General features: G+C 39.1%; 1 protein-coding gene across 4 annotated transcripts in view; it reads right to left on the reverse strand.

The window, feature by feature from the left end:
* Positions 1-4,064: 4,064 nt before the first annotated feature.
* pabpc1l (poly(A) binding protein, cytoplasmic 1-like) overlaps positions 4,065-26,067 on the reverse strand; it is a 73,908-nt gene continuing 51,905 nt past the window's right edge. Inside the window, exons 13-16 of one of the 4 annotated variants that reach the window (XM_089119374.1) lie at positions 5,262-5,364; positions 4,591-4,721; positions 4,440-4,495; positions 4,065-4,315 (exon numbers count right to left, since the gene is read on the reverse strand). In XM_089119374.1, the coding sequence (XP_088975500.1) occupies positions 4,294-4,315; positions 4,440-4,495; positions 4,591-4,721; positions 5,262-5,364 (312 nt within the window). In that variant the 3' untranslated portion in view covers positions 4,065-4,293. Of the gene's footprint in view, positions 4,316-4,421; positions 4,496-4,590; positions 4,722-5,261; positions 5,365-26,067 lie in introns of all 4 variants that reach the window. The other 3 variants (XM_089119375.1, XM_089119377.1, XM_089119376.1) reach the window with 3 other exon arrangements.

Below are 26,067 nucleotides of genomic sequence, written 5' to 3' on the forward strand. Positions count from 1 at the left end.
CTAGCAGACATGGCGTGATAGATACGATTAATGAGTTAAGCATGTAAAAGTTGTTTTTATTTTTTCTAGTTTGCTGTAACTCAGTTGTTTAATGCATTGTGTGAAAATGTATTGATGAGATATGTACTCTATAGTGAAACAAAAACCAATCGGAGTTGAACATGAGTTATTTCATGCTATGTTGAAGCCATGTTACCACGTGATATGCTAGTGCTTGAGTTTCATGAATGTAATGAATGTATAAATTGAAAATAAGGATTTAAACTACTAGAGTTCATGAATATGAGTTCTATTTCCAGAACTAGTTAATTTACAAATTATTGAGAGAATAATTGAATGTTGCCCTGCTATGCAGGTTGTTTTTTTTTGGATGCATGCTTTGAGAGGGAGTTCCATTGGACGATTCACCATCGGACACGTGAGGTAGAAGAGCAGAGGGCGCGAAGGATCATCTTGCCTGCATCACGAACTGCTTCTACTCATCTTTTCCGCATTGCATCGTGCAGATAAGAGATTTCACTCCACTAAAAACAAAAACACACTACCCGGGTAGATGGACTTTATTTTATTTTCTTTTTGAGGTAATTCAGAGTTTTTTTTAACTAAGAGAAACACTGATTTTCACAACTAAAAGGACATTACAAAGAAAAGATAAACAAGGTCATACTGGTTGATGTTTGATGTTCAATAAATGCCAGCTATATGTTCTGAGTAAACTATTTGGTACTTTCATTTGTCTACTCCTCCTGTGAAAAGTTCCTTAGAAAGGTAGCACTTCACTTTACATTATAATAAGTGACCCTTACACTAGACATTTTTTTATATAGCTGGCAAAGTTAAAGTCTTTTGAAATACACTGACACTTTATTAGCCATTGTCCTTTCAAGTCACTGAATGCCCTGCTACATATTAATGTAGGCTACATGTATAATTATAATGTCATTATAAAATATATAGTGGTTTATATAGACACTATAAATGCATTTGATAATTATTAATTTTCCGCTTAAAAAATCGTTCCGTGCATATCCTAGATCTATGCGCCTCCTGAACCGTCATACCGGTAATAAAGATGGCTCTGCGGAGGTGGATGATTTCTCATTTTAAACACACACACACCTCTGAAGGGATAGAAAAGTCCTCGGGATACCGCATCACTCACAAGACGCAACTTGGACTGGTTGTCAACAAGGCGAAGTCCACCATTCTCCACTTGTCGCAGCTCTCTCGAGAAAATGTTTTCGGCACAAACTAGTTTAGATAGTGTTTAGATGTGTACGTGGTTGATGGCAAACCAACCGCCCACAGCCAGAGTCTAGCCCTGGCAGCATCGCGGGGAACATATTCAACACACATGGACTTTGCACCATGAAAACAAACACTTGCGACCCATGATTGTCTCTCTCATCTACTATGCAATATCACAGTTTCACAAGTCTGTCGTTGGAAAGATCCACGTGGTGTCATGAATAATTAAGAGACCGTGTCTCCTCATAGGATAAGAAAACTCAGTATCATTAATAATTATGAGACACCAATGAGTCAGCAACGAACTCACAATGCATGGCCACGTCACAGCGGGTGACATAAGCCGTTTCTCAATACCAAGTACACAAACTTCGGACTTGCGTCCTTGGTAGTTCAGACTTGCCAAGTTCGACTCAGGAGAAAGAACTCCCGAGGATGAGAGGACAGAAGTCTAGTTCTTCTGCAAATGGAACAGAGCGTAGCCTACTTGATCGCGACACTCAGCACGCTCTGGCTACTCCGGTCCGGTTATCTCTTGATATATATTTTAGGCAACAATAAAACGAAATGCTACAACTCTGCATCTTTTCGTCAACAATAAAACGAAATATGTTATAAAACACCACTCTGCCTCTTTTTATTAAAAAAAAAAATCAACATATTAGCCTAATGGCCATGTGGTTCTGGCAACGCGATTCTCTCAATGTCAATGTCACATTTATTTGTATAGCACATTTCCAAATGGCCTACCAAAGTACTTCACAGTAAAAAAGCAAAAAAAAAAAAAAAAAAATTAAACACAGACTGATACAATAAAACACAATAAATAACAAATACTAAGAAATAGAATACAACATTCATCAAAGTGGCTCCCCTGTGCCAAACGCTAATTCAAATAAATGAGTCTTCAGCAGTGATTTAAAAGTGGACAGGCTACTAGCAGTCCGCACAGCTACAGGCAATGAGTTCCAGAGAGTTGGAGCAGCCACTGAAAAGGCTCGATCACCACTGGATCTCAGTTTCGATCTAGGAACCTCCAGGACCATCAGGCTGGCTGAAACGAGGTCTCTGGAGGGCCTATGCAGCCTGACAAGGTCCGTAAGGTACTCTGGGGCAAGCCCATTGATACATTTAAAAGCAAATAGAAGAACCTTAAAATCAATCCGATACCGGAAGCCAGTGAAGCAATGAGAGCACTGGAGTAATGTGCTCCCATTTCTTCTTGCCACTTAGGAGACAAGCTACTGCATTCTGTACAAGCTGCAGACGATAAAGCTCAGACTTCCCAATGCCTGTATGCAAGGAGTTACAGTAATCCAGGCGAGAGGTAATAAAAACATGAATATATCACTGCATATATTAACAAAATGAACATGGTCGTTTTGTTTTCATTTAAAAAATATGAAACATTGATTTTTATTGACATTTATCAGAGACAGGGTTATGTCATTTTATTTTATTGTTCATATAGTTTATATAATATAAAAAATGTTGTTAAAGTTAAATAGCCATAAAGTTATGAAACCTCAAAAATGATTTTTTTTTTTTTTTTTTGCCATGGAACAAACTATAGTTTAATGAGACCAAAGATAGACTTATTCACAAGACGAATTATACGTCAAGTTTATCATATTCACTAGACTAGAGGGGATCAGAGCCAGCGGCAAACGTCAGAAGCACTAGCCGAGGATAAGCTGTTCCAGTCGGGGTTGATCTTGCTGAGTGTCCGCTGAAGGCTTGGATGTCAGAACTCCAAGAACGTCAGATGCATTTTTCAAATAGGTGCTATCTTTATAAATAAACTACAGATTTGAAATTTAAACAACCACATTCTCACCTGAAACACTCTTAAAAAATTACATTTCATGACTCAATAACAGTAGTATTTTGATATTTCGCTGATTTTCTCCTCTCCTATTGTTGCTTGCTGGTTGGTGCGATGTGCATTCTGGGTTACCTGGCTATCTCAAGTCCACACAAGTCACCTCTCGATGCATCCTCGGTCAATGGGGCGGATCAAGGACACATCCGGGGATTTGAACTGGACTTGGCTAGATGTGAACTTTGTATTTGTGGACTTGTGAAACGTCATCAGTCGCTGCCCAAGTACTGTTCCAATTCAGACAAGAATGCATATTGAGAAACGGCTATGGACACGATGAAGATTTTAAACCCGGAAGATGAAGATTTTAAACCCGGAAGGAAAAAAAAAAACAACTAAAATTTAACCATTTTAACCCAACTATTAAATCTAAAAGATGTTAACATGGTCTTCAATGGTGTTCAACAAACATACCTTTGTTAAAATCTCAGAAAATTTGGTTTGGGGTTTTATGACGATTTAATGAGTTGAGGTAGAAGCAAGAAGAGCTGAGAATGTAGACAGAGGAGTAGAGGGTATTTTTATGTTATATTTGTTAAATGCATTACTTAGAATAAAGTGCAGTGCTTTATTATGCAGTGAATACTGAACTGTTTTGTCATCTTAAGAGATTGTTGAGTGTGCGGTGTTAATTGTTTTAAGAGCAACTATTCTTTGGAGAAATTTGTCAAATCAAATGAGAAAAACTGTAATCATTGGTTAAATCACTAGTAAAACACTGCAAAATGAGCACTAGAGTATTTGGATGTGTGGTCTCCTCCTAAGTCTCCTAAATCTGTAATTTTTTTTGGAGTAGAGGATTGAGGATTCTAATATCCTATGTAATTTAGATAGGGAAACAGATTAAATGCTACCAATTCACTTTTTTTCTTCTATTGTATTGTTAAAAAACAAACAAACAACAACAACAAAAAAACACGTATGAACCCAATTTGCATGTCTATTAAGCCAGGATCACTTTATTGCACACAGAAATTTCAAAAAATATTTTTTAGCCTTTTGTCTTTTTTTTTCTTTCTTTTTTTTTTAATCAAAATCAGAACAAACTTAATATTGTGGAGAGAAAAAGGACATTTGCAGTGTGCAAACCATGGATTAAATAACATGAATCTGAAGTACTGTTTTCAATGGTTTTCCTTCCCCCCCATTCTCTGGAACAACATTCACAGACCTTCAGTTGCATGCCTGCAAAAATTAAATAAAAGTGGTCTACATTTGTGTGACACTCGTAATTGACATTGCACATGAGTAAGGCCAAATATTAAGCTAGAAGACTAAACAGATATCCTGCCTCACAGAGCTTCCTCACTTGGTCGACAGTTCCTTGGCTTGATGAGCCTGAAGTACTGCTACTGCCTCCTCAACCTAAAGAATACAAAAAAAGTCAATGATCTAACAAAAACTGATCTCTTAGACTGCATCTTTACTGGCCTTGAGTAATTAGTTTTGACTGGTGGAACCTTAGAGTCCAGGGACTCTGGAGACTCAAGCATGTGCAGTAGTTCAGAGTTGTCAATCTCCAGAAGCATGCCTGTGATCTTTCCCGCAAGTGCAGGATGCAAAGCCTGGATAAGAGGATACAACCTCTCACCTGAATGGGATGCAAATAATGTAGTTATTTTAAATACAATATGATGTAGTACCTAGAATTTGTGCTTTGTTCCAAGTCTTTTGAAGCCATTTAATAACTGAATAGTCATGCACTAAAAAAATGTCAGCACTCTAGTCTTTTTCTTTACTTTTTTCAGCAGTATTGCTCTAAAGGGGATGAATGTATAAATTTTCATTGTATAAAAATTGCAGGGATTTGATAAATTGAATGAACCACTTTATTCTGTAGTACTGTAGAGCTTAGCCTCAATTTGTCACAAAATACCTGCCTGTATTTTCTAGTAATCCTGAAGGTAATAATAACTTTCAATATTTTCAACTTACATTGGCATGTAAAAATCAGGTGTTTAATTGGGGCTAGACAAACTTTGCAGGACAGTGGCCCTTGGACACCCCTGCTGTACTATTTCTACTATCTACTGAAGAGTATTGTTATTTAACCATCACTTTGATGAGATTGAATTTTCAAAGTGTTCACATCTTCAAAGATAATGTTTAATTGACCATGTGTGTAAAATACCCAGGAGTTGTTTCTGCTCTTTTAATGGTGCAGCTGCCAGCATTGAGGCAGTAAGGGGCTCCTGGCCTCTCACATGAACTGCCGGCTCTGTGTTCTGCACCACCTAAAGAAAAAGAAAGCCTGTGTTATTTGTTATTTGCTAGTACACAAATATTTCCCCATTTAACTGCTAAGTGTCAAATCATCATAGCATTGCTGAGGCCTAAAACTAAACTTTTACTTTGTTTATTAGGGCCCAAGCCCTGAAAGGGCGAAGGCCCTATTGTTTTCCTTGGGATTATTTATTTAGGGCCCAAGCCCTGAAAGGGCGATGGCCCTATTGTTTTCCTTGGGATTATTAGGGCCCAAGCCCTGAAAGGGCGAAGGCCCTATTGTTTTCCTTAGGATTATTAGGGCCCAAGCCCTGAAAGGGCGAAGGCCCTATTGTTTTCCTTAGGGTTATTCTTTTCTATTATTAGGGCCCAAGCCCTGAAAGGGCGAAGGCCCTATTGTTTTCCTTAGGGTTATTCTTTTCTATTATTAGGGTCCAAGCCCTGAAAGGGCGAAGGCCCTATTGTTTTCCTTGGGATTATTTATTCTTATTATTATTTTGCTACCTTTTGGGCACTTTTGGGGCCCTTAACGTGCTCGAAAACTCTTGAAACTTTGCACACGGGTCAGAACCCGCGGCCATCAGAGCCGGGCTGAAGCTGGTACCTGGGCGTTGCAGGGGGGCTCGTCAGCGCCCCCTGGAACGGGGTCCGAACACTCGGTCCATAAATCAAACACGCTTGCATGTAATAATATGAAACTCGGTACACATGTTGATCTCATCGTTTCATCTATACCTGGCGCTCTTACTTTTTACCCCAGCCCAACAGAAAGTCGGCTATTGAGGGTTGTTTGTAAAACACACGCAATGGTATTTGAAATACTCCTCCTAGAGCTTTGATCCAAATTCGACGAAACTCGGTCAGCGTGAAGCAAAGACATTGAGGATGAAAGCTTGTGTGGGGATTTTTGATATCTCGAACGGTTAGGCCGTGGCGAGTAAACAAAATCATGGCGCGAAACGTGAAACAGGAAGTGTATTATAACTTCTTTATACATTAACTGATCTTGATGAAACTTCAGCAGTGTGTTCTCTGTAAGAGGACGATCACATGGATGTCACTATTGTGAGTCAAAGTTATAGCGCCACCAACTGGTAGCAGGAAGTGTGTCACTTTCAAAATGCTTTGAAATCACCCTCTTATTTTTAACCGATTTGCTTCAAACTTCCTCTGTATAATGTAAACATACGGCAGATGTAGACCTGTGAATGGATTCTTGATATCTTTTAAACTGTTGCCGTGGCAACGCATCAAACTTTACCATTCTTTTAGAATGCTTTTGAGACTCTTAGCATGCTTCAAATTGCATGAAACTCGACAGACACATCACATTTATTAGCCAGTAGACATGTGCAAAGTTTCAGAAACGGACGTGGTGAGGGCTCAGTAGCGCCACCTTTTGACAAAAGTGGGGTTGTTAGTTTTAACTAGAGTTACAAAAATTGGTATGTATATTTTACTCCTCGAGCCGGACAACTTTCTAATTTACACTTATTAGCTAGGACCCACAGAAAGTCAGATATTTTTGTTTGAATATAGTCATTCTCACTCTGAGCCTACATGTCTCTGTGTCTCTGTCTTTGGCTGTCTGTGTGTGTGTGTGTGTGTGTGTGTGTGTGTGTGTGTGTGTGTGTGTGTGTGTGTGTGTGTGTGTGTGTGTGTGTGTGTGTGCAGGGGGAGGGGGCTTAACCATTTCACTACTGTGTGTATGACCTGCATAAAGAAAATACATTTCTTAAGCCTGGTATTTTTTAAATAAGTTTTTATTTTTATTTTTTATAAGTAAAGGCATATAACTAGTTTAATTGTAGTGCATTGACAATAGTTTTATATAATTAGTTTATTAATCAGATTAACTTGGTCAATAAACTTGATCTGAAAATTTGGGCCATAAATCAAACACACTTGCATGTAATAATATGAAACTCGCTACACATAGATCTCATCGGTTCATATATACTTCAAACTCTTACTTTTTACCCCAGCCCAACAGGAAGTCGGCTATTTTGGGTTGTTTGTAAAAAAACATGCAATGGAATTTAAAGTATTGCTCCTAGAGCACTGAACCAAATTCGACGAAACTCGATCAGCGTGAAGTCAAGACATTAAGGATGAAAAGTGCCAGGGGATTTTTGATATCTCGAACGGTTTGGCCATGGCGAGGAAACGAAATTATGGCGAGAAACATGAAACAGGATGTGTGTTATAACTTCAGCATACATTAACTGATGTTGATGAAACTTCAGCAGTGTTTTCGCTGTAAGAGACCGATCACATGGATGTGACTATTGTGAGTCAAAGTTATAGCGCCACCAACTGGCATAGACCAGCCCCTGCCAGAAGGGCTGGTCTGAGTATTTCAGAAACTGCTAATCTACTGGGATTTTCACGCACAACCATCTCTAGGGTTTACAGAGAATGGTCCGAAAAAGAAAAAACATCCAGTGAGCGGCAGTTCTGAGGGCGGAAATGCCTTGTTGATGCCAGAGGTCAGAGGAGAATGGCCAGACTGGTTCGAGCTGATAGAAGAGCAACAGTGACTCAAATAACCACCCGTTACAACCAAGGTGGGCAGAAGAGCATCTCTGAATGCACAGTACGTCGAACTTTGAAGCAGATGGGCTACAGCAGCAGAAGACCACACCGGGTGCCACTCCTTTCAGCTAAGAACAGGAAACTGAGGCTACAATTTGCACAAGCTCATCGAAATTGGACAATAGAAGATTGGAAAAACGTTGCCTGGTCTGATGAGTCTCGATTTTTGCTGCGACATTCGGATGGTAGGGTCAGAATTTGGTGTCTACAACATGAAAGCATGGATCCATCCTGCCTTGTATCAACGGTTCAGGCTGGTGGTGGTGGTGTCATGGTGTGGGGAATATTTTCTTGGCACTCTTTGGGCCCCTTGGTACCAATTGCTCGAAAACTCTTGAAACTTTGCACACGGGTCAGAACCCGCGGCCATCAGAGCCGGGCTGAAGCTGGTACCTGGGCGTGGCAGGGGGGCTCGTCAGCGCCCCCTGGAACGGGGTCCGAACACTCGGTCCATTAATCAAACACGCTTGCATGTAATAATATGAAACTCGGTACACATGTTGATCTCATCGTTTCATCTATACCTCGCGCTCTTACTTTTTACCCCAGCCCAACAGGAAGTCGGCTTTTGAGGGTTGTTTGTAAAACACACGCAATGGTATTTGAAATACTCCTCCTAGAGCTTTGATCCAAATTCGGCGAAACTCGGTCAGCGTGAAGTCAAGACATTGAGGATGAAAGCTTGTGTGGGGATTTTTGATATCTCGAACGGTTAGGCCGTGGCGAGTAAACAATCATGGCGCGAAACGTGAAACAGGAAGTGTGTTATAACTTCTTTATACATTAACTGATCTTGATGAAACTTCAGCAGTGTGTTCTCTGTAAGAGGACGATCACATGGATGTCACTATTGTGAGTCAAAGTTATAGTGCCACCAACTGGTAGCAGGAAGTGTGTCACTTTCAAAATGCTTTGAAATCACCCTTTTTTTTTAACCGATTTGCTTTAAACTTCATCTGTATAATGTAAACATACGGCAGATGTAGACCTGTGAATGGATTCTTGATATCTTTTAAACTGTTGCCGTGGCAACGCATCAAACTTTACCATTCTTTTAGAATGCTTTTGAGACTCTTAGCATGCTTCAAATTGCATGAAACTCGACAGACACGTCACATTTATTAGCCAGTAGACTTGCAAAGTTTCAGAAACGGACGTGGTGAGGGCTCAGTAGCGCCACCTTTTGACAAAAGTGGGGTTGTTAGTTTTAACTAGAGTTACAAAAAATGGTATATATATTGTACTCCTCGAGCCGGACAACTTTCTAATTTACACTTATTAGCTAGGACCCACAGAAAGTTAGATATTTTTGTTTGAATATAGTCATTCTCACTCTGAGCCTACATGTCTCTGTGTCTTTGGCTGTCTGTTTGTGTGTGTGTGTGCAGGGGGAGGGGGCTTAACCATTTCACTGCTGTGTGTATGACCTGCATAAAGAAAATACATTTCTTAAGCCTGGTATTTTTTAAATAAGTTTTTATTTTTATTTTTTATAAGTAAAGGCATATAACTAGTTTAATTGGAGTGCATTGACAATAGTTTTATATAATTAGTTTATTAATCAGATTAACTTGGTCAATAAACTTGGTCTGAAAATTTGGTCCATAAATCAAACACACTTGCATGTAATAATATGAAACTCGGAACACATAGATCTCATCGGTTCATATATACTTCACACTCTTACTTTTTACCCTAGCCCAACAGGAAGTTGGCTATTTAGGGTTGTTTGTAAAAAACATGCAATGGAATAATTTAAAGTACTTCTCTTGAGAATACAAAAAATGCCACAACATAAAAAAATTGCCAGGGGATTTTTGATATCTCAAACTTTTTGATATCTTTACCATTCTTTCAGAATCTGGTTGATAGTTTAAACTCAAAATCATAAATAGGGCTATACTGCCCTCTTGTGTCAAATTATATTTCTATATTTATTACATATGTAACAGAGGATGTTTTATTGCGAGTGTACACAAATATAGGTAAACAGTTTGCAGTCTGTTGTCCTGTATGAACAAATAACGGATTATGTTTCCACTGTTCACACACACACACACACACACACACACTCAGTTCAATCGCACCTCCCTCCCCCTCCTCTCTCTCTCTCTCTCTCTCTCTCTCTCTCTCTCACACACACACACACACTTTCTGCGTGGCAGCGGCTTCAGAAGTGCACGCGCTCAGAGGGAACTTCAACACACACTTCGACGTGCACGCCTCTCTCTCTAGTGCGCACATACAAACACTCCAGCTTGAGAGAGAGAGAGAGAGAGGCGCGCGCGTCGAAGTGTGTGTGTGTTAATGTTCCCTCTGAGCTCGTGCACTTCTGAAGCCGCTGCCGCGCAGCGAAATAAGAAAATACCACGCAGAGGACTGACGCGAAATGTGTGGAAATCCATTTGATTGTAGTTTAATTGAGAAATAAATTCAGTGCTCTGGTCAACCGCTATAGAGTAAGAACTGATTAAAGTGGTGGAAATTATGGTTGGACACAGAACAGTAACAATTACACACCCACCCACGTGAAGTCAAAATACATCATTAGTTTAAATCAATGTTTTTGTGTGGGGGGTAGGTTTAGGTATGATTCCTATTAAAGAGTTCGCATATTCACTTTTCTTGAAAATATTTAGCTATTAGATCTATGCTTCAGTTTGTTTTCATATTATAATAATATAATATGTCCACAAATTGAAGCTTTTTTTTAAACTGATATATTATATCACTTCAAATACTTCAATTCGTTTTTTTATATTATATTAGGCCTCTTTTGTATTATATTATGAGCCTAAATAAAGAATCTAACAAAGGTATTGTTTAGGTTATATTAGGCCTACATTTTATTATATTTTAAGGCTAAATAAAGAACCTCACAAGGGTTGTTTAGGGCTCATTACCATTAAAAAGTTTGAAAACCCTTGCTAAAGAAAATATTGGAAATTCATAAGCAACAAACAATCATTTAACTTTGATGGTTTAATGCTTCCTGTACACAATTCATTGACTGTACAAAAATACTTTATGGTTTTCCCAAACCATCCCAGTGTAACAGCTTACTTTTCTTTCTTACTATATTCTTTTATTGTAAAGAATTGAACTGTCCTGCAAAAGATTTTGTAAACTTATTTTTCATAGTATTTATTGGTAAAGACTGTACAGTTAACAGCACTGGAAAAAATATCAGAAAATGTGCTTGTTTTTCACAAATATGATTTAATACCAATTCGTTACATTAAGGTCAAATAAAATATAAATGGCACATTCAAGTTAAAAGTTACAAATGAATGTTGAAACCATTGTGTTTCTAAATATGATGTACAGGTCAGGTATAAAGAATATTTTTGCTCAGGTGGTGAAAAAATAGAAATAAATTAGAGGGAACATTGAACTGTGTTCACGATCATAGGCCCTGTCCCAAATGGCACACTTCATATGAATTTTCAGTGTTGTGTACTTATGTAATGCGTCCGTTAAATCCATGACTGTCCGTAGGGTGTCTCATTTTTCATTTTAGGTTTCAGAAGGTTGCTCACGCATACATTTTGGTTGATATGTGCCCTCGATGCGCACTTTTGCAGAGCCCACACTGTTGCAAGCTCTACGGCACGCTTCTTTTCGACAGTCAAAACAGTGTTACGTTTGTGCACAAGAACCCTAAAGGCACCGGGGTTGCGGTGCCACCGGCTTGGGCCCACAATCGCTGCTCGCAGCTATATTTATTATTATTATTATTTATACGACTATTCGGGCACTTTTGGGGCCCTTAACATGCTCAAAAACTCGTGAAACTTTGCACACGGGTCAGAACCCGCGGCCATCAGGGCCGGGCTGAAGATGGTACCCGGGCGTGGCAGGGGGGCTAGACAGCGCCACCTGGAACAGGGTCCGAAAACTTGGTCCATAAATCAAACACGCTTGCATGTAATAATATGAAACTCAGTGAACATATAGATCTCATCGTTCATATATACCTCATACTATTACTTTTTACCCCAGCCCAACAGGAAGTCGGTTATTTAGGGTTGTTCATAAAACACTCGCAATGGAATTTGAAATACTCCTCCTAGAGAATTCAAACACACGGCACGAAACTCGGTCAGCATGAAGTCAAGGCATTGAGGATGAAAGCTTGTGTGGGGATTTTTGATATCTCGAACGGTTTGGCCGCGGCGAGGAAACGAAATTATGGCGAGAAACGTGAAACAGGAAGTGTGTCATAACTTCAGCATACATTAACTGATCTTGATGAAAGATCGCTGCTTGCAGCTATATTTTTAGTTTCTTTTCTGTAGATATTTAGTTTTTACAGTTTAAATAGTTTTTATAGTTTTACACTTTAAATCTGCACATATTCAACTAAGTAAGAGCAAACACCTGTTTGCATCTTTTGTATGTTTTGCTATTGTTTTGAGCCATAAGTGGAAGACAGTATGTGGAAAGCAGAGTGGGGCTGGGAGCCATGAGAGACGGCATGAGGCTAGTGATTGATGAGTGCAACCTGCACGCCAGGCCTGCTGCCGTCTGCCATGATGGGAAGAGAGCAGTCTCGGGAGTACCCTCATATGTTCCAAGCAGGGCAGGTCCGAGAGCCGTGAGAGAACTGCACAAGGCCAGTCACAGGCCGGCTCTATCCCTTTGATTGCCCTAGGCGAGATTGATTTTTAGCGCCCCCACATTTTATTGGTATCTCCCACATTGTCCCATAGCAACATTACGACAGTGTAGATAAGTGTACAATGTTTTATAATAATAATTTATTCAATTTAATTAATTTAACATATTTAATATTGGGTGCATCCAAGTTATTTGACATAGGCCTATTTTAACTTATTTTTTTAAGTAATGCAATAGTTGCTTTCCCTGGTAATTAGTTGATTTAAGTCAGTTACTAAATCAGTTACTATTTGTGAGAAGTAACTAGTAACTATAACTAATTACTTTTAAGTAACATGCCCAAAACTGATGATGAGTATTTATTTAACTAAACAAACATGCTCTTATAGTAGATAAATTACAATTACTACCTGACTGCAAAGGCTAAGGGAATTTCGGTGTCCCCGTAAGAAAATGTTGTGCATTTTAATGTTTAAATCAAATTTAAATGTTAAATTCATCAATCTGGTGCAATTCAGTGTGCAAATTGAAGAAAGAAAAATTCAAACCTACTTTAGTTACAGTGTCGGTCAATATTATACTACTACATAATAGGGTATATTGTAAAACAAATGCAATAAAAAATAAAAGAAACTTTCATAATTAGTTTTGTACAAGTTTCTATACTTGTAAATAATCTATATTCTTGGAAGCAACTCAGCGCCGCCAATTAAGCAAAACAAAACGAATGGGCTGCCGATGTACGAGTTTTATGGGCCGTTAAGACAAAAAATAAATAAAAGGAGGCTATGAGATGTATCGGCCAAAAAAGCACGTCGGTCACCGGGAATCTCAATAGGCTACACCATTTATTTGGTTTGACACTTTAATGGCTGAGATGAGAAGGCTTACCTTTATACTGGGCTTTCTTTTTATTTTGTTGCTTTCTCTGTGTTCAGCCCTGTGGACCAGAAGATTTATACCACTTAATTTTGTGTGGCATTCATCCGTGATGGATAAAGGTACTTTCTTTTTGTGTTAGTTTATTTTGGAATTAAAGTATGTTAAGCATTCACCGGTTCCTTTAAAAAAAAAAAAAAAAATTGGTTACTGTGCAGCGCCATTGACATGTCATTCTCTGTCCGCGATGAGGGTTTCAGTCTTTCAGACGTCATACATGTAGAGAAACAGGCTGATAGAGAAGATTACCGAACTAAAGACTCATCTAAACTTTAATTGAAGATAGTAAAAATGCAACTGCTTTAGATACTGTACTGTAAGAATATTTCGGATGAGACTAGATTAGTGAACCCCGTACATTACGAACCCCGTACATTACGGAAACCCCGTACGTTTTGGCTATAGAGCCCGCGCGGAAGGGCAACTGGGTGACTGCAAGACGGCAATTTCTAAACTATTTAATGTCGTAAGGTGAACAGGATATATTAAAATGAAGAACATGCTTTTTTTTTTTTTTTTGGACGTGCACTTTGAATCCAAACTATGATTTGAAAGCCATATTTCTAACATCTGTAAAATCACGTTCTTCCATATTAAAAATACATCCAAAGTACGATATGCCCTCAATGACAAATGGTTTTCCCCAAGGTTTTCCTCCTCCATTCTCTCACCTGATGGAGTTTGGATTTCTTGCCACTGTCGCCTCTGGATTGCTTAGTTGGGGGTACTTCTTAATATTTTTGATCTGCCTTCAGCAGAAGAACCATGTAATGAAGATCTACTTGCAGCAACTGCATATGTAGATATTCCAAAATAACATTACCTATGATTTCGTGGGTTTAAATTTGTGGAAATACTGTTCTTTGGTACATTGCATGAACTATTATTATAATGGTTTTATTATGTATTATTAGTCTTCGCATGGATGTTTTGGAAACAGTAAGGTAGGAGGTATACTAAGCCTTCTGGTTGTGCCAGCTAACATAGCTCTTTTTTTGTTGCATTTAATAAGAATATTTGGGGTCTTTCTACACTGCTGCTATTTTTCTTCTAACCTGCTTTGAGCATCTTCCCACCACACACTTTTTTTTGTCATCTTTTAATCATCACACAATTTGCCTACAGCTGCAAGCTGTAACAATTAGTACTAATATCTAGTTGTAATGGTGATTGCATTTATCTTATATATTAGTAATTATCTGTATTCATTTGATGTATTTGTAATTGCACTGGTTGTCTATCACTACAATATTGTAATGGTGCTGCTTCTATGCTGTTCTGTCTCTGTTCATTTATAAAGCACGATTAAAAAAATAAAAATAAAAATAAAAACCTTGGCCAGCGTTGACCAATACATGCAAACAAATATATACCTACCTGGCAAGTTCAAGGCTTGGATTTACCAACATGGCATCCTCCCACGGATTCTCTGGCCCCTCCTGATTTATGAGGTCCCAATCTCCACCGTTGAGGGCTTTGAGAGGAGAGTCAGCAGGTTTCTTCGGAAGTGGCTGGGCTTACCTCGAAGCCTGAGCAGCATCGCCTTGTACGGCCAGAACAACAAGCTGAAGCTCCGTATCAGAAGCCTGAATGAGGAGTTCAAGGTGGGTCGTGCCAGGGAGGTGCTGCAATACAGAGAGTCACAGGACCCGAAGGTCTCCCATGCTGGGATTGAGGTGAGGACAGGGCGGAATTGGAGGGCAGCAGAGGCGGTGAATGTGGCTGAGTCACGGCTACGGCACAGGGCACTGGTGGGAGCAGTGACTCATGGTAGAGCTGGCTTGGGTAGCGGCACAACATCCTGTTACAACAAGGCACAGGAGAAGGTCAGGAGATCACTGGTGCAGCAGGAAGTGCGGGCAGCAGTAGAGGAGGAGCGGGCCAGCAGGATGGTTGGAATGCAGCAGCAGGGAGCCTGGACAAGATGGGAGCATGCAGTGGACCGAAAGGTCTCGTGGGCAGCGCTGTGGAAAGCGGAACACATCGCATAAGGTTCCTGATTCAGGCTACAATGTACTACCGAGCCCATCCAACCTGTTCACCTGGGGATTGGTGGAGTCACCAGCCTGCAACCTCTGCCTGAAGAGAGGGACCCTGGAGCACATCCTCAGTTGCTGTTTGAAGGCACTGGGTGAGGGGCGCTACCGGTGGCGCCACAACCAAGTCCTGAAGACTATAGCGAGTACCATCAGCTGTGGGATTGGCCACTGCAAGCGCCTCCGCCCAGTTTAGAAAACCATTGCTTTCGTCCGGGCTGGGGAGAAGCCACCAGTAGCTGCCAGGGCCACCTCATCTGGCCTGCTAGCAACAGCACAAGACTGGGAGTTGAAAGTCGACCTGGAGAGGCAACTTAAATTCCCAGAAACTGCCGCCACTACAACGCTGCGGCCTGATATGCTACTCATCTCAGAGTCCTCCAGACAGATCGTTCTCTTGGAACTCACTGTACCCTGGGAGGACCGCATCGAGGAGGCCAATGAGAGAAAGAGGGCAAAGTATGCTGAGCTAGTGGAAGAGTGCCGGAATAATGGGTGGCGAGCACGATGTGAGCCCATTGAGGTGGGATGTAGAGGGTTTGCTGGCCAGTCTCTCTGCAGGGCCTACAACATCCTGGGCATCGTAGGGGCCAGTAAGCGAAGGGCTATTAAAGAGGTCACCGAGTCAGCAGAAGTTGCCTCAAGGTGGCTGTGGATGAGGAGAGGAGAACCATGGGTGGGGTAGAGCTACTTGGACACAAGTTGGGGCCTGATCAACCCCAGCTGGGTCGCCTGGGGGAGAGTGTATGAAGCTTGAAAGACCCGAAACACTCCGTGATCCCAGGTAACATCACTGATGATGTGTCCAGGTTGCATCAAGTTGATGTATGTTACAAGTATATATATATATATATATATATATATATATATATATATATATATATATATATATATACACATACATACACACACACACACACACACACACATTACAAAAAAACAAACAAATAAGAGCTTCTTTGTGAATTAACTTGTTGAACCAAGCGTTGATGCCAGTAATTGTAATTTCAAATATCGTTTAAAAGAGCATGGAGAAGATGCTAACCTAGATGTAATTATTCTAGTGCTTCAGATCTGCCACCGCAAATGCCCGGTCACCCCTCAATTGTAATCCAAGGTTAAGTCAGATGATTTTAGACATTCCTAGGATCAGAGTCCCCTGTGATTTATGTACAGTATATGAAGAAAGACGTGCTAAATATGGAGGTGGCAAATAGTGTGGTGCTTTATATACTAGAATCAATAAGTTCAAATGAATCCTATATTGAACAGGCAAACAATATAGTGAGGCTCAAAATAACTAACATATATGCGTCTAATTTCCAAATGTAAAAGACCAAATGTTGTCTTTTAAAGAAAAAAAAAAATCATATTTAAATGTATCTTTTTTCTTTCTTTATGTACAAGTATTTATCCTCCGTGATGACAAATGCACCTACATCTTATTTTTGTTTATTGGGAACTTTCAAGTGCAAATACAGGATAATAGTTATTTAAATATGTTTAAATATCTTTCACATTCATATTAAGAATAGTAGTATGAAACTAGATTTCAATGTCTCAAACTAAATAGATGAAAATTTCTTAATTTAAGTAGGAGAACATTGGCACTAATTGGCAACCGATTGTCATTAATGGCAGACATGTGGAGGAAGTAGAGCAATATAAGTACCTGGGAAGGCTTTTTGATGAGTTAAAGTTTGACCAAAATTCTGATGCAATTGTCAAAAATTCACACCTTGTTTGTGCTGAGAAAGCTTAATTCTTTTAAATGTACAGAGAGTTGTTGTAAGTCATTTTATAATTAATTTATTGAAAGTATCCTGTCCTTTTATTTTATTTGTTGGTTTTCATCATTGTCTATAAAGGAATGGCTCATAAAATGATAGGAGTACACACCCGCTGCATTTGGACTTTGAGTGGATGTCCCTGGGATGACATCTAAGGGCAATTAAATGTTCTACAAATGGCTATAAATTTACATTTGTGCCTGAAGCAATACGGCTATGTAAAAAAAAAAAAAAAAAAATTCACCCAAGTTTATTTAATTTATTATTTATTTATTTAATGTATTTGAATGTACTGTATGTGCCAAGTCTTTTATGTAAGGCACCATGTAAGCTCAAACTAATTGTCCCACCTCTCTTCCCACAATCAAATGATAACTGGGCTAAGAAAGATGATACAGATATGATCGGTTGGATATAGACCATTTCACAAGATGTAAACAACACTGGTCCAGAAGCACTTCCTGTTTCAGTTTTTTAACACTACAAAAAAGCTGGGATAAAATACAACCAACAGAACATTTAAAACTGAATCAAAAAGTTTAAACAAACATCTTTAAGATGTTTTCTTTACATGTGAAATAAAGAAAACAGTTACAAACTGAAACAGGAAGTGCTTCTGGACCAGTCTTGTTTACATCTTGTGAAATGGTCTATAGATATGTTTCCACAATGAAATGATAATTGAGCCAAGCAAGCTAATACAGATATGCAACAAATTTCTCTCGATGAATTCCTATCACAAAAGCGCGGCCTGCAAATATAGTACCAACATTAGGCAGAGTGTTTGTAAGGCTGGGAAAGGCTTTGCCTTCCCATGGCCACAGACTTGAGACTAGCATGGACTTTTCTTACTCAAACCACTACCTGCTGCTGTTTCTTTGCTTTTAGAGGGGAAAAGCTGCCTATAACTACTGGTCTAGGATCTGTATTCTCTGTAATAGGATGTGAAACAAATTTAGCAAACAATCGCATCTGTGTCTGCACTCTGGAAAGCAAAGGATTCCATTTACAAGGAGTTTTCTGCATTGAGCAATGTAGCCAATCACAAACACATCTGATCATTTTTAATTCAATGGCCTGTTTTAAATTTTTAAAACAGATCTCAATCAGGGCTGTTTTAGTTAGCACTGAACAAAAACACTGTTTTGAGCAGTATGGATATTCTCAGTTCTGCTGAGTGTAGACATTATGTACAAACCCAATTCCATAAAAGTTGGGACACTGTACAAATTGTGAATAAAAACAGAATGCAATGATGTGGAAGTTTCAAATTTCAATATTATATTTAGAATACAACATAGATGACATATCAAATGTTGAAAGTGAGACATTTTGAATTGCCATGCCAAATATTGACTCCTTTTGGATTTCATGAGAGCTACAAATTCCAAAAAAATTGGGACAGGTAGCAATAAGAGGCCAGAAAAGTTAAATGTACATATAAGGAACAGCTGGAGGACCAATTTGCAACTTATTAGGTCAATTGGCAACATGATTGGGTATAAAAAGAGCCTCTCAGAGTGGCAGTGTCTCTCAGAAGTCAAGATGGGCAGAGGATCACCAATTCCCCCAATGCTGAGGCAAAAAATAGTGGAGCAATATCAGAAAGGAGTTTCTCAGAGAAAAATTGCAAAGAGTTTGAAGTTATCATCATCATCAACAGTGCATAATATCATCCAAAGATTCAGAGAATCTGGAACAATCTCTGTGCATAAGGGTCAAGGCCGGAAAACCATACTGAATGCCCGTGATCTTCGGGCCCTTAGACGGCACTGCATCACACACAGGAATGCTACTGTAATGGAAATCGCAACATGGGCTCAAGAATACTTCCAGAAAACATTGTCAGTGAACACAATCCACCGTGCCATTCACCGTTGCCGGCTAAAGCTCTATAGGTCAAAAAAGAAGCCATATCTAAACGGGAACCAGAAGCGCAGGCGTTTTCTCTGGGCCAAGGCTCATTTAAAGTGGACTCTAGCAAAGTGGAAAACTGTTCTGTGGTCAGACGAATCAAAATTTGAAGTTCTTTTTGGAAAACTGGGACGCCATGTTATCCGGACTAAAGACGACAAGGACAACCCAAGTTGTTATCAGCGCTCAGTTCAGAAGCCTGCATCTCTGATGGTATGGGGTTGCATGAGTGCGTGTGGCATGGGCAGCTTACACATCTGGAAAGGCACCATCAATGCTGAAAGGTATATCCAAGTTCTAGAACAACATATGCTCCCATCCAGACATCGTCTCTTTCAGGGAAGACCTTGTATTTTCCAACAAGACAATGCCAAACCACATACTGCATCAATTACAACATCATGGCTGCGTAGAAGAAGGATCCGGGTACTGAAATGGCCAGCCTGCAGTCCAGATCTTTCACCCATAGAAAACATTTGGCGCATCATAAAGAGGAAGATGCAACAAAGAAGACCTAAGACAGTTGAGCAGCTAGAAGCCTTTATTAGACAAGAATGGGACAACATTCCTATTCCTAAACTTGAGCAACTTGTCTCCTCAGTCCCCAGACGTTTGCAGACTGTTATTAAAAGAAGAGGGGATGCCACACAGTGGTAAAAATGGCCTTGTCCCAACTTTTTTGAGATGTGTTGATGCCATGAAATTTAAAATCAACTTATTTTTCCTTAAAATTATGCATTTTCTCAGTTTAAACATTTGATATGTCATCTATGTTGTATTCTAAATATAATATTGAAATTTGAAACTTCCACATCATTGCATTCTGTTTTTATTCACAATTTGTACAGTGTCCCAACTTTTATGGAATTGGGTTTGTAAATAAAGATTCATTGTGTAGTCAGCTTCATGCTGTAAGATCACAAAATAAGATGAGTTAAAGGAGACACTCTTTGCCCGCTTTCTGCCATGCCAAATCCCACATACAGTATTGCTTGCTTTTCTGCTAAAATCAACAGTGGTGTGTGAACCTGCTTAAATTAATAATTTGAGAATGTTTATACTGGGATGTGTAGGTTGTACAGCAAATGTAACAACAATTTAATTTTGTTTTTAAAGGGGAAGCGCATCTCCTTAAGGCGGGCATACACTGTGCGATTTTCGTCCGATTTTGAGCCGAATTCTGACTCGTGCGACTCATTTTCGTGTCGGACCGATTTTCAGCTTTGTCGTGCGTCGTTTATCGTGCAGTGTTCGTGCAGTGTACAGGGAGAAACGAGAGGCGATTAACCTCTCACGATCGACAATCGGATGGTCAGATGAATTTCTGGCATGTCAGAAATTTTGGTCGCTCCTCGTGACTATATCGCACAGTTGAAGCAAAGCTACGAACCGATTGCCCTAAACTCAGTGTTTTTTCCCTCACTGCACCTGCGCGAAAACAGAAGTTTAACCATTTCATCTGCAGCAAAAATAAAATTAAAATAAAAACGAGCTACAAATTACTGTTGCTTACCTCCAGTTCGTGTTGCAAAATGGATAATATTACCCACAGTCTTCAAGCAACACCTCTTTTATTATTTTGTCAAACAATGTTTTTGAAATAAACCTGTTTTTAATTTTCATTGATGATTAATAATGGCAATGTTCGGACATATTATAGACTGTTAATAGTTATTTTATATGTATATAATTCATTGTAATCGACCTAAATATTTTAGACAATTTTTAATGAGGAGTAAGATTAATATTTTATTATCCTCACAGCACGTTGGTTATGTGCTGTGAAAATATTGCGTGGCAAATTAATTATAATAGCGGATCAATTTAATAGTAAAATTAGCCTATAGGCCTCCCCTAATAATGATAATATAATAATAATAATAATAATAATTAAATGCATAATTTGAAAATACTAAATCATCTTAATACTGATAGCAGATGCTTGTTTTGACAATATCTCTGGATACATGCACGTAAATAGGCGCAATCCAGGGGGTTATTATCGCAGATATTACACGTATAGTGTGAGCAGTGAAGTCGCAGCTCGACAATCGGACCGTACAGTGTGAGCACATAAATCCTGAACTTTGGCTTTGCATCGCATGCAATTTACTCGTTCAGTGTGAGTAGGTACCTTGCTGAAATCGCACAGACATCGCACAGTGTATGCCCGCCTTTAGCCTAGTTCAATCTCTAGCTACAATTACCAATGAAACTAAAACATACAGAAGACAAAGGAGGGTCATTCTGCCTGTGTACCTCTGTGCACATGGCTCTACATCTCTAGAATCATTTCACCTGCACCTGAATCACTTCATGCCAGGTTCGCACAACACAAAAATGAAGAGGACAGACAAAATAGACTAAAGGTCCTTGCACACGGAGTCCGAAATTCTCGGAAAATATGTGTTGCCCATCTTATTACATATAGGACTGACGATTTTATTACATATGATATCACTTGTTTCTGCATTGTTATCTTTTCATGCGTTTTGATCAGAAGTTTCAGTAACCTTTCAGAAGATGTGTAATAGCACCCCCTACTGTATAACAGTGAAAACACGGAAAGCCGTAAAATTGCCAATGGTGGGGAAGTGTTGTCTCACAAATTACAGAAATTTCTGTTAATGGCGGGAAAGGTTTAACAGTACAAGCATCCCTCAACCCCACAGGTGACCCCAATGATGTTTGGGGGGCACTTGCCCTAAATTTCAGGGCCATTGTGTGCTCCCTGTGGCCCTTGGGGGCCAGAGATGGGGTTTCCACGGGGCATTAAAAGTTCTTAAATGGATTTTGTGAAAATTAAGGCCTTAAAGGGTTAGTTCACCCAAAAATGAAAATGAAGTCATTAATTACTCACCCCCATGCTGTACCAACCCCATAAGACCTTCGTTCATCTTCGGAACACAAATTAAGATATTTTTGATTAAAGGGCATATTGCAGGTTAGAGGACCCAACGAGTCAATGCATAGAAAAACAAATGTAGGAACTAGATTTTCTTTAAAATATACGTATAAACACGCTACAGAAGCTTCTGCAGTCATTTTTGTGAGAGAATTTTACTTCCGCGTCTGAAAATGGGCGTGGCGGGCGTGACGCAATGAGCGGGAGAGCCGTCGATTCACACAACAGGAAAACAATGAATCGCATGACATTTCGGACACTGAGGAAATACTCGTATGACGGATCAAGCCATAAAGTTATGAGCCTGCTATGCTAAAGAGATCAGGGACAGGCCAGGATAATGTCAGACAGAATGGTCAGAGAAAAATTGAGCTGTGATGTGAGGAGAACCAGTGGAGAACAGGACAGGTGCTTTTTAGGTGAGAGACGTGCTTATAGTAGGCTATACACGTTCGCTAACGATATACACTGTGCTCACAATATTGTACAGATTATTATGATCCTATAACAGGCCAGCAGACATTAGTATGTTTAGGGTAGATTTATATACTATTAAATGTATAAAAACTTTACTTGAGTATATTTCTATACTAAAAGCATAGGCTATACTCAGGTAAATTTTTAATACATATTTTTCACCTAGGTTATAACATAAACAGAACATTAAAGATTTGAGTATTTAAACAACCAATTTTGTTTTTCAATTATAAGTTCTATTTAGGGCATGACATGACTAAGTTACCTATATACCACTATTTGATGCCATTGGTAGTATACGACGATCAATATTCTTGCTTCGGCATACCATGATGTTGAACTCCATCATATCGCCGGGATGCTATAGTCATTTGATCTGAAGTGAACGCTACACACGACCGCGTTTTCCGAGCCGATGCAGAAGAGAAATCCCGTCTCTTCACCTGCTCAAACCGCACCAGGAACGAAAGATAGGCTATATATAGCACCGTCACTTTTATTGTAATGGAAACTTGTGGACTCGATCTTGAAGTCCTGACAGGCTGGAGTTTTTGCAATCTCCACAAACACAATAATTTACCATGACGATGATAAATTAAAATCCAAAAACTAACGAAAGCACACTAACTGACGAGCGCTCTCACTGAACACCAGCCTACTCTGCACTGAGCCGAGGCTGCGGCTCCCTGATATGACGTCAAATGACGCGATGTTGAAAAAAAAAGCCGTTTTTACTAGCAGTCCAAGAAATTCTCACTTTATCTTCTAAATTAGTGCCCTTATGTTGTTTTAAAACATTTTAAATCCTGCATTAACTTTTCATATGGTATTTTCATACAAGGTTATCTATAAATTTCAATTTTTTTTTTACGTGCAATATGCTCTTTAAATTTGAGAGCTGGATCACTCCTCCATAGACTGCCTAAGGGACTGGCTCTTGACGGCCCATAAAGTCATTAAAGAAAATGTTTAAATATTCCATGTGCCTACAGTGGCTCAATTATAAGTTTATCAAGCGACGAGACTACTTTTTGTGCGGAAAAACAAACAATAACTAACGATAAATAATGACTTTATTCGACTATTCCATTACTTCCTTATGGGCGCGTGCGCGAGAACTGAGATGACGACGTTCTTCTTCGACTACTTCTTGTTACCAGCTGCTCACCGCTTAGGAGTATTACCGCCACCTACTGTATAAGATGATGATCCATGTACAGTATAAGGCGCTCCGGATTATAAGGCACAATGTCGTTTTTTGAGAAGATTAAAGGTTTTTAAGTGCAACTTATAGTGCGGAAAATACGGTAATTGAAAAGCGTATGTACAGGGCAGATCTTCCTCTGCTTGCAAACAGAAAGTTTTGCGCTTCCAGCTATATCAGCACATCTTATACGGAAGGTGGCGGGAATACTCCTAAGTGGTGAGCAGCCGGTAACAAGAAGTAGTCAAAGAAGAACGTCGTCATCTCAGTTCTCGCACATGCGCCCATAAGGAAGTAATGGAATAGTCGAATAAAATCGTTATTTATGTTTTTTTCGCACAAAATTATTCTTGTCGCTTGATAAACTTATAATTGAGCCACTGTAGGCACATGGAATATTTAAACATTTTCTTTAATGACTTTATGGGCCGTCAAGAGCCAGTCCCTTAGGCAGTCTATGGAGGAGTGATCCAGCTCTCAAATTTAATCAAAAATATCTTAATTTGTGTTCCGAAGATGAACGAAGGTCTTACGGGGTTGGTACAGCATGGGGGTGAGTAATTAATGACTTCATTTTCATTTTTGGGTGAACCAACCCTTTAAAAGGCATTAAAAATCATTAAATTTGATTCATACAGGCATTATTTTTATTTTTTTATAGTTTTGAAGATAATTTTATATAAATGTATTTGAATATAGCCAACATGATTAATAATTTGTATTTGCTGTCGCAAAATATGGACGTTCGTGTGATAAATATGCGGAACCAGTGGGGTAATTGCTTCCAGCCAGAGCAAAAGTGCCATGATGAAGAGGTGACGCGGGTCTGTTGTATCATACAGAAAGGTTGTACAGCGGTGCAAAGGTCTAAACCTTGAAAAAAATGGGGAAGTGCAAATTCCAGCCAAAGTGGCTGGAAAACAAAACTTTTAAGACATGGTTGCAGCCCATTAGTGATAAAAATAATGAAGGATTTTGCGGCGTTTGTAAAAAAGCATTTAAGTTGGGGACAATGGGAATCAGCGCCGTAAAATCCCAAATGCGGTGTGACGGCCCAGCCCGTTCTCATCCTTTAACGTCATATAGAACGCTATATGCAAAAACGGCGCTATACTACGCACATGGCACCCTTTATCGTTAATATAACACGCGAACCCAAGACGTTATAAATCCTTTAGCGTTAATATGACACGCACACCCTACCCCACACCTAAACTTAGCCCTCACAGCGCGCGTTATATTAACGATAACGGGTGCCATGTGCGTAGTAAAGCGCCGTTTTGTCATATAGCGTTCTATATGACGTTAAAGGATGAGAATGCGTTGGACGGCCACAAATCAGCGCGTTAGTTTTAAATAGTACATGGTGTTCAATTTGTCGTTTAATGAGATCTAATGCAAGTTGCTTGTAGCGAGAATAGACCCGACCGTTACACGCATGTACTTTAATGGTCCTTTAATGGTACATTGCATTTCTCACGCTGAAAAACAATTTATAATATGTTTAATATGCCGCAGCGCCTCAAATGTGTCTGGCCGCGTCACTCTCACTATGGACCCGGCCGGAATCAAGCGCGTCGAGCCAGCCGCCAATCAAAAAAAAAAAAAAAAAAAAAAAAAAAAAAAAATCAGAAATTAGCACTATTGTATCTGGGTAAGATTCAAGATAGGTAACCTGAAAAAACATGATCTCCTGTTTTAATGTTACAAAAAATTCACAACTTGTTTGACAAACAATGACAACTTGACAGCTGTTAGAGAATGATACCCAGATAATTAGCATCAGTTTTTTTATGAGTGTCTGTAACTTAGACAACAGTTTTACAACTTGTTCACCTGCTCAAGTAGTTTAGGCGTAGTCATTTTTTCGTTATCACACGATGACTGACATATTGTCACATTATAAACATTTCTCTCTCCAAATATTTTATATTTTATACTCTCTCCTAATTTTATAAGCACTAACAATAATAAAGTGTTTTGCATAGTGGATGTTATAGGTCACTTTTAAAATCATATTTTATAATTATATCCGGGCCATGGATGCATTAATCATTGCATCTGTGTGTGTATATATATATATATATATATATATATATATATATATATATACACACACACACACACACACACACAGATACACACATATATATATATATATACACACACACACACACACACACACATTTATTTATATATATATATATATATATATATATATATATATATACACA

The sequence above is a fragment of the Pimephales promelas genome, chromosome 14 (genome assembly GCF_988280905.1).
Source record: "Pimephales promelas chromosome 14, fPimPro1.hap1.1, whole genome shotgun sequence".
Lineage (NCBI taxonomy): Eukaryota > Metazoa > Chordata > Actinopteri > Cypriniformes > Leuciscidae > Pimephales > Pimephales promelas.